Source organism: Eleginops maclovinus, chromosome 23, assembly GCF_036324505.1.
Source record: "Eleginops maclovinus isolate JMC-PN-2008 ecotype Puerto Natales chromosome 23, JC_Emac_rtc_rv5, whole genome shotgun sequence".
Taxonomy (NCBI): Eukaryota; Metazoa; Chordata; class Actinopteri; order Perciformes; family Eleginopidae; genus Eleginops; species Eleginops maclovinus.
Window position 1 is genome coordinate 27,982,092 of NC_086371.1, and position 19,586 is coordinate 28,001,677.

A 19,586-nucleotide genomic window follows, 5' to 3' on the forward strand; every position below is an offset into this window, starting at 1 on the left:
TCCGCTCACCTGTTGCAAGAGGAACCCAGAGGTGAGGCTTCCGGTGCGGAGAGGCAGGACACTGTCAGGTTTCAGCTCCTTTTCTCCCATGGGTGTCAGCTGTGTGGAGAGCCAGAGCGAGCGGGCGCTGCGCCACAGTGCCACCACACTCAGGCCGGGACTCATCTCTCACATGAATAAATAAACAGAGAGATAGACACACAGATAGATACCAGGCAAACATTTTAAGGAGATTTGGAGAAAATGATACAGGTGTAACCAAAACCTCCAGGCTCTTCTTCTTCTCCTTCCCTTTATCCATCTCTTCTCCTCTGCAAAAACACACACAAAGAAATAAGATGTGGACCCCACGAGCCTCTGATTGACTGGTTTCCCACCTGCTTCTCCTTTCCTTCCCTCCTCTGACTGCAGCACTCCTGAATAATAACCCCTCTCCTCTTCATCCTCCTCCTCCTCCTCCTCCTCCTCCTCCTCCTCCTCCTCCTCCTCCTCCTCCTCTTCCTCCCCCTCTTTTTCCCTCTCTCTCTATCCTATTTAGAATGCCGCTCACAAAGCGCGCTCCCGTGCCCGCTTTATCACACACTCCCGTCATGCTTTTCCTTACAATTCAAATGGGAAAACTAATACACAGATTCCTTATTATAAAAACATACTAAAGTATAAGAAGGTAGGAAAAAAAAAGCGGTAGAAATAAAGGAAGATGTAAGCTCCAAATAAAGGATCCGTTTCAAGGTCTGAAGTTTTTACCCTGATTTTCGGTCTATGTGAGAGACCCCCTCCCTCCCTCCCTCCCTCCCCTCGCTCTCTCTCCTCCCTCCCTCCCTCCCTCCCTCCCTCCTCTCTCTCTCCACATCTCTGCATTCTCCCCCGTTAGTCGTGTGGGAAGCTCGGTGAATGCGGCTGCAGAAAGGGAGCCAGCATACTTATGCGCCTGACACGGATACTGTTCTGTCTTACAGGAGGAGGGAGGGGGGACACCACCAGCTCTCCTCTTTTAACTCCCTCCGTTTCCTCCGACTGGATATTATTTTGGCTTTAAAGAAAGAAAGAACTTGCAAGTTTATTTGCATTATCTCTCCTTCAGTGGACGCGCGGAGTTTGCAGCTCCGCTCTTGCACCGCAGAAGACTGAATAACTGCATTATTCATTTTTACGCACCGGGTTCTGCTGTCCGGACTCCTGTTTCTCTCCGCTTCTTTTTTGGCTTCGATATCGCTATAACCTTTTACCACCCAAAAGAAAGAAAAAATCCCTTTTGGATGGATTTCCTCTTTTGCACCCTGTAAATAAACTGATGAAAAAACAATATTGTTGTTGCATGCAGAGAACTGGATTTATGCCTCGATGGAAAATAATACCCTGATACATTTACCCTGATGGGAGCGTTTCGTCCGCGTTCACCATTCTCCCGGTGCGCAACTTCTTCCGAAACACACCCGTATTTATTCATTGGTTCGTTGGGGGTTTCTGAAGCCAGGCGATCAGTGCCGACCATCCTTGCCCAAATTCCCTGCTCCAATTTTGAAAAAATAAACAAGCTCCAAGAATGACAGACTTATTTCCCCGCATCGCTGACCGTCTTGCGCCTATTTTCACGCCTTGGAGTCTCCGGACACGCTGTCAAGATCTGTAAAAGCTTTCTGCCTCTCCCTCTCTCTCTCTCTCTCTCTCTCTCTCTCTCTCTCTCTCTCTCTCTCTCTCTCTCTCTCTCTCTCTCTCTCTCTCTCTCTCTCTCTCTCTCTCCCCCCCCATCATCTATCTCTCTATCTCCCTCTTGCAAAACCAAATGAATGCTCTCCCATGGAGGTAGTACAGCCACCTTGGGGACCGAACGACCAGAGGGGTGATTTTTCCAAGCAAGAGGAGCCGGTCAGCAAGAGACGCATCGGGTGAAATCGGAGCTCCCCCCCTCCTCCTCCTCCTCCTCCTCCTCCTCCTCCTCCTCCTCCTCTTCCTCCTCCACCACCATCACCTCCTCCTCCTTCTTTCTCTCCATCTCCACCGCACCCCCGCCAGTTTGCTTGGCTCGGGTTGATATACAGTAGCCTACATGGGGATATAGGGGGCTGCCGGAGGAACCTTGTTGCGCCCCTTCAAGTGTCCTACTTCAGCCGGGAGCACTGTTTGTCTCCATCCATGTTTCCCCGATGCTGCCCCGTGTCTCCGGAGGGAGCCGCATTCATTAGCACCTCAGCTTTGGGTAAGTGTAAATTATTATAATTTATTGCCATTCCATCCATTTCCTTATCAGATTTTTTTCATTTCGAGATTTTTTTCATTTATTTCATTATGTGGTGTCAAATGTGGGATAAAAAGGTTATCTGACTCAAACCCTCTCAATATGTCAGCAATGGGCAAGGTCCCAATTCTTCCCCTTGCTCTCACAGTTGCTCTCCTAAATAACCTGAATGTGCTGCTTAGTGTTTCTGCGGCTGCTGCTGGATTCAAATGACAGAAAAAAAAAAGAAAAGAAAAGAGAACTGCAGCCGTTTGACTTTGACTGGGTTGAATATGCTGAGAGGTGACAAATATAGTCGTGCTGCTGTCTTAGACATTTTGCAAGACGATGCTTCGCGCTTTTGAGTGTCAGGATAAGATGTGCAGCAGTTGGGAGTAATTTCCCAGTGCATTATGGTACTTTCCCTGCAGTCTAAGATAATCTGCATCAAACATTTGTGTTTGTCCAATAGTGAGGGTGAATCATTGTGTCAAAGCCGAAGCTACTCACTGCAATGAATCCATTAAAAGTGCAATACTTAGAAGTGTGAACCATTAACATTGTAATTTCCATATTGTAATACCAACATTAAAACATCTATGGTCCCTGATGCTGCTTCTACATGAACGTTGAAAAATGATGAAATATTACAATTTCAGTGTAATCAATATCAAGTATGCGTTTTGATGGTTTGCTTTCTGTGTGAATGTGTGTGTGTGTGTGTGTGTGTGTGTGTGTGTGTGTGTGTGTGTGTGTGTGTGTGTGTGTGTGTGTGTGTGTGTGTGTGTGTGTGATGCGTCTCTGGGATGGTCTGCACATATGTGCGCCTGTGTGTGTGTGAATGTTTGTGCATGCACCTTTCTTTTTTCTCTCTCCGAAGGTTACTAAATGGTTTTCTGGGGGAGGATTTCTAACCGGCGAGATGCTGCTCGTACTCCTGCTGGCAGCCTTTTCTTCCTCCATCTCCGGCTCCTTCTCCTCCTCCCTCTCCTCCCCCTCCATGTCGGACGGACCCCAGATGGCAGACCCGTCCGCCTCGGACTTGATGGTGGAGACCTGCAGCGTCTGCTCCTGCATGTCCGTAGAAAACGTGCTGTACGCCAACTGCGAGAAGATCACTGTCTATCGACCCACGCAGCTCATCCCGCCGGCCTCATCCCTGTACCACTTGAACTTCCAGAACAACTTCTTAATAATACTCTACCCAAACTCGTTCCTCAACTTCACCCACGCTGTGTCACTGCAGCTGGGGAACAATAAACTGCAGAACATCGAAGGTGGAGCATTCATGGGGATGAGTGCGTTGAAGCAGCTGCACCTGAACAATAATGAGTTAAAGGTGCTGCGAGCAGACACTTTTCACGGAATAGAAAACTTGGAATACCTTCAGGCTGACTACAACTTGATAAAATATATTGAAAAGGGAGCATTTAACAAACTGCACAGGCTAAAAGTACTCATCCTGAATGATAATCTCGTACAGGCACTTCCTGACAACATATTTCGCTTTGCCTCGCTCACACACCTGGATATAAGGGGGAACAGGATTCAGAAGCTTCCTTATTTGGGAGTTTTGGAGCATATTGGGCGCATTGTAGAGCTGCAGCTGGATGACAACCCCTGGAACTGTACCTGTGATTTAGCGCCTCTCAAGGCATGGCTTGAAAACATGCCCTATAACATTTTTATCGGAGAGGCCATATGTGAAACACCTAGTGACTTGTATGGCAGGCTCCTGAAAGAAACCAACAAACAGGAGCTTTGTCCCATGGGAACAGGAAGTGACTTTGATGTGAGGATGCCACCTGCATCGCCTGATAATGGACAGTCACCTTCAAAAATGTCCCCAACCACTGTGGCTCCTCTGGCAACGAAAGGGCCAAAAACCACTGACTCATCTAAGATTTATGGTAATGGCATTGTGGCCGGTTTGTCCCCTTTCGGAAGAAATAGCCAGATTGTTTCCTTTCAAACACGGACCCCTCCATTGTTGTGTCCACAGCCCTGCAGCTGTAAAGCCCACCCCTCTGACTTTGGCATAAGCGTCAGCTGTCAGGAGAGGAATATTAAAAATCTAGGTGATCTTATCCCCAAACCCCCAAATGCCAAGAAACTTCACCTGAGTGGAAATTACATCCGTGACATAAGCCCGGCTGATTTCCAAGGCTTTGAGGGATTAGATTTGCTCCATCTTGGCAGCAATCAAATTGTCACAGTGCAGAAAGGTGTTTTTTCTAACCTCACTAATCTGAGGAGACTGTATTTAAATGGAAACCAGCTGGAACAGTTACACCCAGAGATGTTTTTGGGTCTCACAAACTTACAGTACCTATATTTGGAATACAATGCCATAAAAGAAATCTTAGCGGGTACATTTGATTCTATGCCGAACCTACAGCTCCTGTATCTCAACAACAATGTTCTGCGGAGTCTCCCTGCCTACATGTTTGCGGGTGTGTCTTTAGCCAGGCTGAATCTAAAAAACAACCACTTCATGACCCTACCAGTGAGTGGTGTCTTGGACCAGCTGCGATCATTGACCCAGATAGACCTAGAAGGGAACCCGTGGGACTGTTCCTGTGATCTTGTCGCCCTTAAACTCTGGCTAGAAAAGCTAAATGATGGAGTGGCTGCCAAAGAGGTGAAATGTGCCTCCCCTGTGCAGTTCTCCAACATTGAGCTGCGTCTCTTAAAAAATGAGATCCTGTGTCCCAAGCTTATTGCTAGACCTCCATTTATTTTTACCGGCCCCACCCCTATGTTGACGTCAGTGTCGCCTGCCGGAGTTGGCAAAGCCCCACCGGGAGGTCCTGTGCCTCTCTCAATCATGATCCTCAGCATCCTCGTAGTGCTTATCGTGACTGTGTTTGTGGCCTTCTGCCTTCTAGTCTTTGTCCTGAGGCGGAATAAAAAACCAGCAGGCAGGCAGGAGGGGCTCGGGAATCAAGAGTGCGGCTCCATGTCGTTGCAGCTCCGCAGACATGGTCACAAATCTGGCAAAAAAGGCTCCATCCCAGGAGACGACTTGGGAGGTGAGACGTTCATCCCCCAGACCATCGAGCACATTGGCAAGAGCCACACCTGCGGGATCGGACGCTCCTCGGACATGGACGCTGGGTTCAAGTTTGCAGACTCGCAGAGGCAGAAGATCATCCTGCGGAACAGCGCCGACAAGGATAAAGACTCGCTTTCCACCCTGGAGCGCAACAAGCGCCTCAGCACCATCGACGAACTCGAGGAGTTCCTCCCCCATCGAGAGCCCAGCATGTTTATCCAGAACTTCCTGGACAGCAAAAGAGATTTCAACAGTATCGGGATGGGCGGGTACGAAATCCGCTACCCGGAGAAAACGTTGGATAAAAAGATGAAGAAGTCGCTGATAGGCGGGAACCACAGTAAGATCGTGGTGGAGCAGAGAAAAAGTGAGTATTATGAGCTCAAAGCCAAGCTCCAAGGAACGCCTGATTACCTGCAGGTGCTCGAGGAGCAGACTGCGCTGAGTAAAATGTAGGGATTGTTGTGTTTGATTTAGTGCATTGATTACATACACAAGGAAGTCAGACACACATGCAGGCAGACAGACAGCCAAACACATCTGCCTTTCTCTGGTTCTCTCTCCCCCTTTGGCCCCACACAGACACACACACACAAGCACTATTCAATCCCCTTCCCTCGATCTCTTGCTTTCTGTCTTCTCTGCCGCCACACGTACACACATACTCCCACACACAGCGAAAAAGTGCCTTCTGGAAGTCCTTAATGACCAATGCAGAGATGGACAAAATGGCTCCACATCACAAAAAGCTATTACTAGAATCAGCGTGGATCTATTTCACAGTAAAAGACGTTTTGGATTATCCACGCCACTACATGTATGAATCCCACATAAAGACCCTAAAGCAACCAGACAGTCATAGTGTTTTTTTTTTGCTGCTATTGAAATGGGTACTTATGTTCTTCTTTTTTTTTGTTCTCGTTGTTCTTTTTCTCCTACTTTCGTTTTTTCAACCAAATCCAAGGGTATTGAAAACAGTGCTTGAGAATATCCCTCGCCGTCTTCAATCCCTGTTTAACACAAACGAGAAAAAAAACTAAAACGGAGGGCTTGTTGCTTGTTGTTCTTTTGCTCTGGAAAGTATCCGAAATCACCGCTTCTTGGATGAGATTAGAGTTGGTGACTCTATGGATGCTACTTTGCTCTTCTTTTTTATTTGCGGGGATATCTGTTTGTTCTTGGGGATGCCCTCTGGAGTCGGCTGCAGACTTGCTGCCACCTTGTCTGGATTACCCACCAGTAGCAGTACACCTGCTATTTGCCAGGAGGCTCCATGTAGGTGCTGCAAAACTCTTTTTTGGGGGGAATGATTTCATGACTTGTTCTCTTTGTGTACGGAGCCATGTTAAATATAGTGTCTTCTGAATGGAGTTGTGTTTCTCTTCAAAATTGCTACATGTATGTTTTGGGTGAAATCTAATGGTACACACACTGTCAGAGGACGTTGTTTCTGAAAAATGACAAACCCGAGGATAAAAAATTACAAAGCTGCTTGCCATGTAAGCGTAACCTGGAATTTATTTTGTAAGTCTTACATTATTTGTATCTGTGGGACTGGTTTGTAAATTACAAGGAAGGACAAACAAATCAACACACACACACACACACACACACACACACACACACACACACACACACACACACACACACACACACACACACACACACACACACACACACACACATACACATACATACATACATTGTGCGACGGAACATCATCAACAAGAGACTACAAGCCAGAATTGTCAAACGAACCGCTAGTATAATTCAATCGGTGATCCGCCTCCCCTTGTCAGCTCTCAATTGGTAGTAAAAGAATTTAACATAGTTAATTTATTTTTCTATGCAGGATTATTTAAAGAGTTATTGGTATTATTTAAAGACAATAATACACAAAGAGTGGAAACGACTTGATAGAACGATGCATCAGAGCTAATTGAGGCCAACCAGAAGTGACTGTTGAGTCGATTCAAGGGTTCTTGTTTCTTACCTGAGAACTGAACCCGCTGTGGATGAAGGGTTGTGAAATGTGATCTGTGATGTTTCCTTTTTATTGTGTCGCACGATAAGCCGAGGCCTGATAGAGTCTGTGAAGTTTCGAGCAGTTTCCTTATTCTTATATCTCCCACAGTATCTTGTAAAAGGTTTCTTATTAACATTATGCAACCAAAATAAATGTGCATTAAACTTGATATGGTTCCGGTATTGTTGGGGGGGGGGGTGGAGTCATGTTGCAGTGGGATGAGGAAAAGCTAATTGAATTGAAGCTCCAAATTGTTCGATCAGGGCAGAATCATATCATAAAACACCATGTGCAATATTAGTAAAAAAAAAAAAATGCTCGGTCATGATGGCTTCAAATATTTTTTTTGTTTAATTTATTTAGTTTGAGGTTATATTGTCAAGGCAGGTTCTATTTCGGAATTCGTTTTATCAAGTTAACTCTATCCGGTCCTTATTTAAAAGGTATTGTTACGTTACAATTATGAGTGTTTATTGACATTACAAATGAATAGAATGTATCTTGGAAAGTATAATAAATACAATTTTCTATCGGTCATAAATCTCCTGTATATTGGTTAATTTTTTCTCTTGTATAATCATGTTGAAATCAAGGTATTAAAATCAGCACCTATTTGCACTGTGTCCCCCTATTTATTTTAGTTAACGTCCTCTTAGCTCTTCAAGGCTGCTTTACTTAGAAAAAAAACCTAAAGATTCCTCTTCTGAAACTGGCAAGTCCTTTAATACTCCGCTCTTACTTTTCCACAGAAGACGTTGCATTGTGTGACAGCTCAGTATTGGGCAGACTCAAGTGACAGAATGCTGTACTTGGTTGGGTTCATGTGCAAACACTAGCTCTCCTTCAATCGTAATACATGTTTGCTGAGCGTGTTCAGTTCTAGGAAGCTGACAGGGAAACGTTTGTTTGCTACACCTAAAGGACATGAAACCATCTTAAGTCATGCAGTTTGTTTCACCATCTTTTCTTTTAATGGGTGTTTTTAGGCTAAAATCTTCATTTTGGCGAAACGTTCATGCAAACCCAAAAATTAAAAGGTTAAACACATCATTTAAACACTGCTTTTGTGGTTTAGACCTGATGAAAATGTCAGAAAGCCCAATTGCAAAGATGTAATATTACCATTTGTGCCTGTCTTAATGCAGCTTCAATCACGTCATGTTCTTTTTTTGTCTCTTTCCTTTGTTTCCACGTCTAAAAATCCCACATTTCCTGTCACTTTTCAAGCTTTTAAAGCTTTATCTGGCACAGGCCTTATCGTGTTTCAGGTATCACCCCCTTCATCTGTTTTAAGGCACCCATTAAACATTTATGCAAGTTTAAATTTAGGGTTTAAAAAAAAAAGAAATCCACATTTATCTGTTTCTGTGTTAATCCAACCTATGGGGCTTTTGGGAACCCAAGTAGCAGAAAGTATGACTCATGCAGACGCCAGAGAATTGTCCTCATTAATTATTAATACTCTTGGCAGTTATGAACTAAAAAAGGGATGCAGTGGGAGGTGGGGGTATGAATCTGATACGTCCGCCCCCTCAAAACTTTCAGTCAGTTTCTATTTCCCAATTTCTCCTCTGTCATATTTGAGATCATATATTCCCCTAAAAGAGCGTTTGGCTGCTTAAAAAAGATTGGTATTGGCTGGAAAAGTTTATTTTGTAGCCCAAAAGGTCTTACTGCAGTGACTTGGCAAGGTTCTTTTCCTAGAAACTCCTGCAGGGGCTACCATGGCATCACAACAATTCTGCAAAATATTTACTTTGACGGAGATTTGACTCACTGAACATGAACACAATGATAAATGCACAAAGAGCATGAAGGGTTTCCCCCCCCCTCTCCTGCTGTTGTCCTGTCCGTTCTGTTTTGCATCCTAACTGTAAAATCATCTTTCTTATCTGATTGGGGTTGTTTGGTGAAAAGCTTCTCTTTTTTGGGGGGTGAACTTTGGTGGAAAATGTTTGCCAAGCAGTGCTGGAACAGGAAGATGGTGTGTGTTATGTTTGGAATTGGCCACAAGGGGCGCTGTGAGCCAAGAACAGCAGTGAGAGTGACATGGTGTTACTGGACTGCAGCAGCATTACTGATAATGGAGGCTTTTGGTCCAGAAAGCTAACAGTGGTGGTTTATATTTGTATATTTTAGTCAATTTAAATCCTACTATTGTTTAGGATGCTTATTTTTCTAGGAATCAAGAGATAGAGGACATTTCAGAGTTTGCATAAGAGGCTTTAGGGGGATTTTCTTCAAATCTACCTCTGCTTTCTTTTCTGTTTGGCATTCCATGCAAGTACATTATACTCAATTATTTCAACACTTCATGTTACTTAAGTTTGGATTGGTCATGGATAATTATGTGAGAGATTAATCAAAAAAAAATATTGGACAAACACCTAGAATATACCTCTTTGCTTTGATGTCTCTTTTAACTGTGTTTTCAACCCGGGGCTAACCCTAACACTAGCCACAGGGTAAGCAACAACATAAAGCTACACTGTCAACCCCAAAAAGTTACCAGAGCTAGAAAACAGTAAGGCAACTGATTGACTTAATTTTTTTGAGATGATAAAATAAGGCAAATGTTTGAAGAGCTTACATATTGTGATGACATACAGACACATGCATCATTTTATCATTGATGATTTTACTTATTCTGCAAAAATAGACCTAGTAAATGAAAAGTAATCTGTTAAATGAACTAAAAATATGGAAAGAATCTTAGGTTTACAGAATTTAATCTTTGTAATTATTTTGAACATCTGTTTGTGCAATGTACAAGCCATTCAGACATGTATATATTCTCTTTTGTATTGTGTACATCAGTATAATTTAATCTCTTCTCTGTTCTGAAAGTCCAATCATAATGGGATATAACAACTATGGCCTTGTTTTAAGGGCCTAAAAACTTCAAAGTTTGGAAACCATTGCATTAAATCATACGATGCAGTTAAAAAAATTCCAGTATTATGGGAAAAATGTGCGGCGATGACTATCATATTCATACTTTCATTTACACTCTCATCTAATTCTGTCATCAGTTCAAATACAGCTTGGTAGGCAAAGGCTTTGCTACACTGCTTGGAAGTACTGGGTTTTGAACTGTCCCAACACAGCAGGAGAGTTCAGTAAAAATGAAAATTGTCGACAATGAAGATAATTATAATCCTCTTTTTAAATTGGACGTTTACCCCAAGAGAGAGTTACAGTAATTTACGTAACTACAAGACAGAAATAGTCTGACAGAGAATTCATCTTAGATTACATACATTGTATGCTGATTTTACAGAAACACGTGCCTGCTTTGAATGAAAATGTTACCTGTGGCTACAATATCAATATAATACCATATTCTTTGTGTTGCTCTACATCATTTGATCATCATCCTAACTGTCTTCGTCTCCTTTTTTGTTCTCGTCTTGCCTTTGCTGTGAGTTTTTATTACTGATGAATGACAAGGACAATGCCATAACGAGGTTCTCTTTTTCAAAAGGGTAGATGTTATTAAAACTCAAAAGCAATTCCGAACAATACCCATATTGCATTAATGAATAAGCTGTCGTACAAATCTCTTTGCCTCAGTGTTAATTTATGTACTCTGAAACAAATGTCAAGCATCATTTATTGTAAGAGACTTTGTTCCCAGAATGGTCCTTCATGTGTCTTTGGGAACTCTACAGAGAAATGAGGCGAAATGAGTTTAGAAGTCAGTACTCCTATGGTTAATTCTACACAAACGTTGGGAACGGATGAATCAAAAGCTTCAAGGATATTTGATATTTAAACATCGTTTAAAGCTCCTTTTAGTTTTTCTACAGCTTATAAAAAGTGTATTCTTTTCAACCGGGGTCTATGTATTTAACTGTTCCTCATGACCTCAAAACTGAAGGTTGGTTTTCAAAAGTCATTCTGTTAAAAAGGGATTTTATTTCAATTTCAGATTGCCTAATCTCCCTGAAAACTCTTTAACATGTACCTTTAGCGACTTTCAAGTAAGATAAACATTATTCGTATTATTGTTAACACCTGCGTCCTTAGCAGAGGCGTCATACATGTCAGGTTAAATAATTGGACATTTCCTAAAAAAACTATCTTTTACTGGTTTAAGCTTAACTGGATGGATCATAAAAATAGGCTTGTATGTCTTCCATCCAGCACAATTTTCAACTGCGTACTGTCCATGTTCAAATTTTTGGTTTCCATTCATTACTCTGAATAGTTAGCAAACTATTGTAACTTCATCAAGATTTATGATATTGTGTTGTGTAATCCATCACAACATCACGTCTGGATTATTTTTGTCTAAGTAACATGATTTTTGTGTAGAGGCATTCCACCACTTTTAACTTGAAGGTCAGATTATTTGTCACAGAAAGACGATGAACCTGTAAAACTGTTTCTGAAATGACGAGGAGCTTTGTGGAGTTTGAGGAAATACTCTGATGATGTCATCAGGGCTGGAGACTTCAGATATAAACTTGAGCCACAGAGTTTGAATGATGAGTTCCAGGCATGGAGGGTATAACAGAAGACGATGATGGTGCATTATCAAAAATGGAGAATGTTTTTAGAGCCATGTCAGGGACAAAGAGTTAATATATTTATTCTCCAGGCCCTTGCATTTTTAATATTCTTTTTAAAATATGTCTGTCAAACTACATGAAAAATCACCAAGCAGGTTTTTAATCTCTGCCTTACATTCAATTATGTGCTGACAAAAATGTAATGCAGACCAGTGTGCTGCATTATTAAAAGAGCAAATTAAAGAATCTTAAATCATTACAGTTTTGTAATTTAAAGTGATATAAAGCACTTATTTGTCACTACATGTGCAATTGAAAGGCACGGACCTAAGACAATGTCATTTAATGAATGACCTTTGATAAGGTTTCAAAATGTAAAGGGTTCTTCCTTTGCTAATGCTCGACTCTTCCACCAAAAAAAATCAGTAGTTTTTCATGAAAACCACTGGTATGGCTCTTTTGAATATAAGTATTTTAGCACTGTCACAATGTTTCTGTGAGTATATGATGTGATAACCCTGGTACATCTAACACGATTTGTTCCTCTGTTTCCTTTACGAGGGTACAATTGTTCAAATTGCGGTATAAATGTCATGATAGAACCATTGACCAGTTTTCCTCTGGTTGCATGTTATTTGCTGTAATTACAGTGTCATTTTCCTTCAACACCTTATTAAGCTGTGACGAGCCATTATCTGCTGAATGCCAACCATGTGCTCAGGAGAGGTGCCGCCGGATTTTTGGCACACAGGCGGTCAATTGGAGGAGGAATGAAAGGGGACGGCATCCCCCCCGGTTACCGTTATTTACTCAATGCATCCCCACTGAGGGGAAAATAATGCCTCACCTCCCCACAAACTGCTTCACTAAAAGTCCACCTGGGCTGCTCTATTGTAACTCAATGGTTGCCAGTATTCACAACATTTAAATAACATTCGTAAAGCTGATAGGTCATACAAGTTGAGCATTACTATGTGAAATTTCAACATGGGAACAACACATTTGCAAAGACGGCAGCACTGTTGAAATATTGAGTTTTCTATTCTTTCTGGCTCTGATTTAATGCAGCCCCATATTAAAAACTTCAATCCAGTTGAAAACCACGATTTGGCCTCCATGTCCACACCATTCAATTCATTTAATTTCCCATTCAAATGCTGCCCATTGAATCCTGTTTTTTTGTGCTTCAGTTTGGTATGAAAAGGATAATGAGTTTCTGACCAAAATGAGATATCCAAATAAAAAGTGACACATGGTCTCGCAGGGATAATTTAGAGAATAAAAGTAAAAGTCACTATTCAATAAAAACATTGTGAACTGTCTCTGAGGCTGTGTTGCACTGTTAAAATGTGTCTTTTTCTTTGAGTTTTAGAGAAAATCTTGAATGAGTAATGTATTTATCTTTTATCAGCATTGTTTTACACAGTATTCCTTTGCTTCACATACATGAAGTCAAATGACCTTGGTAAAGGCAAAGGTGGTTGTGTCACTTTTAAACATTGCATCAATTAATTTGTGACATTGGTATAAGGTTCTCATGCATGAAAAAGTTAGTAAACTTGGAATTTCTAATGCGTGAGGATTGTAAAAGTTGAATTAATGAAAAATAAATGCCTGTTAGTGATAACAAGTTAAGTTTAAACATTAAAATGTGAAGGTTACGTTTTAATGTTGAACAAATTAGAAAACAGCATATGCACTTACTCCCACTCATAGCATTGTAAACTATGTGGAAATGTATGAAAATGTTCCATCTGACCCCTTAAAGCATGTAACCTTTGGACTCCGAGCCGCTGCACACCCACAGTCCACCTACACAGGTTTCAAGTTTGTTGCCTGATTATCCGATCCAGACTGCATGGGTGTGTGCATCATAATTGACATTGCACTCTCCTTTCTGGGAACCATCAAGTTTCCCAGTAAGCAGGGACACTAGATTACATTCATAGGATGCAGTTGTTACCAATTTAACTAATATTTGTTTGTTGCAATGACAAGGCAAATCTGCTGTGAAAAAGCTCTACTGTGTAATCCCAGCTCAGTTCCACCTCTCTTTACTTCCTTACTGAAAGACGAGACAGCTAGACTTATTGAAAACGCCTTTGTGTGAAAGCATGTGTTGAAGCTTTTGACAGGTGTCTCTTGGGTGATACGTGTGTTTTTAAGGATTCTACAACACTTTGGATATCTAGCCAACAGTACCAGACAAAGTCAAAGACGGAGGTCTGAATTTACCAATTGAAATATCTAACAGTTAAGCAGTCAAAGTGCACAAACGCAAAAAGTAAAAAAATCCAATGACCGGCCAAAACTGATTTGAAACTCTTTGGCGAATGACTTTGAGTGGTCGTGCAGTTGATTTTGTTTTACCAGCGGGTTGGAAATATTGTTTGTTGAAGAGTTCTTCAACGCAACAACATTCTTTACGGTTCTTTGAGCTGTTTAACCGCTATTCACAGTTTGTGTAAGCTGTGAGTAAGTTTATCTTTTTGAATTGCAGCAAATTTGAAGCTCTTCTCTAGAACTTAATTTCCTCTCATGTCTCTTCAATCTTGTTTTGTCGCCTAATCCTGCTCATTTGCAGAGCAGTTTTTAAAAAAAAGTTAGATAACATCACAAAATAACTTTTTCCAAAACAACATTTCGAATTTTTAAAAACTAGGAAAAAACATCAACTTTGTTTGTTATATGTCTTGATACCATCTTGAAATGTTCATATTTGACATACTTGACATCATTGCAGTACCTACGATTTTGAAAGCGTGTTCCGCTTTGTGCTTATGCAAGTCAAGAGAAAAAACGTCTGGGTTGTTTAGTTAATAGTTCAGCCTTCTATAAATACTTTTTCCGTACCGTAAAAACTAGCGCATATGGCTTTCAGGAAGATGTATTGGAATAACGGTGTTAGATCTCACTAAATTGAACTGTTTGAGCAACTGAAAGATACACTTTAGTAAAGCACTCAGCTACTGCTGAAGCCCTTAATCACAGTCTTTCTGAATCATCACGGTGCCAAAAGCCTTGAAAATCATTAAGAGTATTATAATTGGAAAGATGAGCCTTGAAAATCTTTGTTAAACCAATCGGCGTTAGCTCGGGAGCTGCAGCTGCTTGTGTAACCTATCCGAGGCCCGGGACCGTGATTAATGTGCTGCTGCTCCCTCCGGCTGCAAAGCTACACCTGTTTCTATTTTATTACATTGATCTACGAGAGATCAATGAAAGCCGGCTAACAATCGCAGACAAGTAGAGGAGACATTCTTGGACCTCTGGGACTGCCCCTAGAGGTTGTCTGCACGAGAATCTGTTCGGCTCTCAGGGGAACACATCCAAGGCTTTCCCTTTCTCTCGCTAATCGATAGCTCAAATTGTACCATGGAACCAGAGTTCCCTTGATAATTCAGCCAAGAAATGTTTCATATAAGAAGTCTAGTAAATAAAAAGGTTCACATGTTCATATTAAACCTTTTTGTCTGCTTGCTATCACTTACAACACGCCAACGTTCAAAAGGTCATGACTGTTTTAGTTAGTTGTTGCTCAGTACCTCATGGTTTCTTATTATAGGAGTATTATACAGCACAAATAATTCATAAAGTTATCACCAAAAGTGTTTCTAGGGAATCACTGTGCCTCTTGATGTTTAGTTTAATCGAATGGAATAAAAAAAAATAGTTAAGGATGGGAATTGATAAGATTTCATCAATACCGACTCTATTATTGATTCCTCTCATCGATCCGCTTCTTTATCGATTTTCTTATAGTTTCTGTCAATTGTTGGGTGAAAAAAGAGTATGTCCGGGTTTATTAGTTCCACATTAGTGCAATTTCTTTTTCTCTGCCATCTAAACGCATCAATAACAGTAAAGAGCCAGAGACACAGAGGCATGCAATTTGAAAGAATTAGACAATTAGGAATCAGTTCTAAAAGGGAACCGGTTCTCTATTGTAATGTCTAAAAATTCATCCTTATTGAGTTGGTGTTTCCAAGTAACAGCATAAACGTATTGTTTTCACCATATTATCTAGAAATAATTGAAAAGTTACAAAAACTTTATAATGTTAATAAACATGTTTGCCTTCACCATTAACCTACTGTACGATACCTCAATATTACCATTTCCTGTTCGCATATTACTTTTAACCATTAATATAACAAGACTTTTCCTAAAAAACGTTAGTCTTTAATTGTGTTTCCCCATTATTAGCAATTTTAGTTTGACCCTAATTACCTTATCAACCCAAAAGTCTGGTCCTAAAATTTATATTTCTGTCAAATATTAACAAGATGTTCCCATTATCAAGCTATTAAATATTTAAAACTAGCTCTTCCAAGGTTGTTACTTAATCATCACCCATTTATTATCTAAATGCTACCTCACGTTACCATCTTTTACTAAACAGTTATTGTCACAGTTTCTACAAAGTCTCCTTATCAAAATACTGCAGGCTTTTTGATTGACAGGTGACCTCACATCACTACACTATCCAAGCAAGTCATCGGATAGCACCTTAAACTGTTCGCGGTTACTGCTGCAATCATCCCTCTTTCTTTCTCCTGCCTGCCAATATGTGTTGTTTGCCTTTCTTTCCATCCATCCTTGGTCTCATCTCGCTGTCTTCTTCTCTTTGCTGTACCTGAGCTGAATTATGATCCGTACTCTTCCCTGATACATTGTGATTGATTGGGCTTTCCAGCTAACTAATGAATTGGCCCCTCAAGGACATGTAGCGGGCCAGCTTTGGTATTAATGTGGACTCTGCTGAAGGCAGTTCAAAGACTCCTGACACCACAGATTTAGCGCTTACAGTGTTTATTTGGATTTGGCTTTAGCGGGGGGATTGTTGGGGTTTAATTTGTCAAAAAGCTACCGATTGCATTTCTAAAAGCTTTTTGCTTATTGTGACACAAAAACATCGGGAGAGAAATGATGGTCTTTCCTTTTCATGATTGTAAGGCAAATAATGCATCATTACGCAGGTAAAAGCATGGCAGTTTTTTAGTACAGCACTGAGTGAATACTTTCAAAAGGTTGAAATGGTGTGTATATCTATCAGTAATCAATATGTTTCATATAAACAGTGGGTAAAATATCCAATATGAAAGTTGCCTATCATAAGGTGGCTGTAGATCAGAGGTTGAATGGGCCTCAACCGATAAGTGTTGGTTCGATCACCAGCCAAAACAGTCAACATGCTGAAGTGTCCTGGTCAAGACACTTAACCCAAAACTGCTCCTGTTAGCATGAGGAGCATCCCAGTTGCTTGAGGATAAAAGCTCAAATGCAGTTTCCCTCACCTCCAAGGAGTCATTTAGCATACTTTTGGCAAAGCTTGTACCTAGAGGCCTCAAACTAATGTTTTGATCAGATTTCATCAATGAAACAATAATAAACCTATTTTACCAGCACCTTAAAGCAAACAGACAAAGTTAGCTAGCTGGTGGCCATAGATTTAGCGGCTAAGTTAAGCAGCCACATAGTTTCATTTCTAACCTCCATTTTTGGCCAAATGGTTTGACAAATGGCTTGAAAGTTTCTTCAGCTTTGTGCTTTTGCCCAAGTCAAGAGAACACTTATGGGTAGTTAAGTTAATAGTTAAACCTATTGCAAAACACTTTTTTGTAATGTAAGAAGTAGCGCATGCGGCTTTTAGGAAAAAGTACAGGAGAAAAGGTGGAATGGAAATATTCAAGCATCATTAACTGAAATATAAAGTGTTAAGCACTTAATGTACTCAGTAACCAGTAAAGCTGTAAATCAGTCTTTTTGAATCATCACTCTTCAGTAGCCAAGAGCCTTGAAAATCTTCAAAAGCCTTATGATTGGACAGATGAGTCTCTATTTTGTTATTCAAAGCTGTCTTCAATTTATAAGAGTGTTTCACTTTGATCACTACAAGGTTGGGTGCAGGGCCTTCAACTAGTTAAGTTGCTATGGTTACCTCCCTTACTTCCCTGTGCCGCTTCATACGGCTATCATACGATTGGTTGTCATTCCAAAAGTCATTAGTTTCAGACAGCGCAGAGACTTTTTGCTGGTCATATGAAGGTAGATTTAGAAAGATGACATAAAATCAGCATTAAGCGTTCCCTTTTTAGAACAGTAGTAAATATCTAAGTGTTTGCCCATTGTTTGATGGAGTATTTTGTCAAGCAATGGTCCTTAGAAAGTTTTTGATCAGAAAGTGACACCTTAAATTATCTTAAAAGTAAAATAAAGTGTGGACAACTAACATATTTAGGGGGTGTTGAAGAGGATGAGACCCCAAGATGCTCTGAGCGATAAACTGGTTAGAAAGAAGGATCTAACCGTCAGTGTCTTTTCAAACTCTTAACAAAACTTAAGTCGGATCATGAATATCAAACTGTTTAACGTTTTCTTTGTGCTCATTCCTTTTAGAATCTAGCAAACACTGACCATAATGCTGTAACTTACTTTTTATAGCAGTTCTAACCTGATGATCATTAATGATGGTTAGCTTGTTATGCTACAATCCTTTAGAGAATTACTTCCATCTTTCTTAAAAATGAATGACAATTTCCACAAGATCCAAGGTTTGCATCTGCGAATATTTAGCTAATATACAAAGCAACGACTGCCTTCCTCAAAATTATATTCATCAATAAAATTAAGAAATAATAAGACTTAGAAAGTGAAAACATTCAGCATTCAGTAAAGTCCTATTGTCACTTCACGGGGGAAATTATGGAAAGAATCCAACACCAATTGATTTGACATAATTTAAAATGTAAAATGCATGATTCACTGTATTGAATATCCCTTTCCCAATCTGTCTATTTAATCCTGCAGTGCTGTGAAACATCAAAAATATTTTATACATTCATCATCTGCTTCTATGTGTTAATGTCATTTTCAGAGTGCAAACTGAATCATTGCCTGCTGTGACAGTTGGTCACGGACACACACACAAAAGAAGTACGAGGATTTGCACTCATTTAAACAGAGCTTTTACAGCGCTGATGTGGGAAATCCAACATATTTGCTGTTGCTGCCAATGAATACATCTTATTGGTCAAATGCAGAAACCAAGCAGATGGACGCAAATCAAGATGAAGATCAATGTCGACATGCGTCTTGTTGAAAATCAGAGGTCAGTCATCATTCCTCTGAGGGCAGGCAAGGACCATGTCGTCAAGTTTTCAGCACTTTCAATATTTGTTTGTGCTCTCTGTGTATTCCATCATTGTTTGGTTTTCATATTCAGAATGTCACATTTATAATGGCAAGGTGGACAATATTGATTTGTGCAGGAAAATGTGGCAAACAAAGCTGGCCTGGAATAACAGCACAGCCATTTATTTAACCAACAGCTAACTTGTTTCGATCAAACTGAGATGACATAATGCTCTGTATGGATTGGAAGAACATTACACACCTGTGGTGTTAAACACAAAGCAAAATTCACTACTTTTCGCTAGAAAACAAACTGAAATACTGTTATTATAAAGCTGCAAATCCTCATAACCATTATTTAATGAAGTGAAGCATATCTTGATCGCCTTTTTTTCTCTTTAGTTCCTTAAAAAGAACCCTCCTCTTCCGTTCCATGAGAGATTTGCATAAAATAATCATTTCATACGTATTCCTCCTGTTCTTTCTTAAATCCCCTAATGATGGTTTTAAAAGCTCTTAACAGTCTTCGGCCTACCTATTTATCAGATGTGATTCTAACTTGAATCTGAACCCTGTAGAACCCTGATGTTTTCTGGTACTGGCATTTAATATTTCACAAAGTTAGAAATAAGACCCATG

General features: G+C 40.5%; 1 protein-coding gene across 2 annotated transcripts in view; it reads left to right on the top strand.

The window, feature by feature from the left end:
* Positions 1 to 1,749: 1,749 nt before the first annotated feature.
* The window catches only part of slitrk4 (SLIT and NTRK-like family, member 4), a 45,359-nt gene continuing 27,522 nt past the window's right edge, over positions 1,750 to 19,586 (top strand). Inside the window, exons 1-2 of one of the 2 annotated variants that reach the window (XM_063876430.1) lie at positions 1,750 to 2,200; positions 3,099 to 5,640. In XM_063876430.1, the coding sequence (XP_063732500.1) occupies positions 3,141 to 5,640 (2,500 nt within the window). In that variant the 5' untranslated portion in view covers positions 1,750 to 2,200; positions 3,099 to 3,140. Of the gene's footprint in view, positions 2,201 to 3,098; positions 6,118 to 19,586 lie in introns of those variants that run through there. The other variant, XM_063876429.1, reaches the window with a different exon arrangement.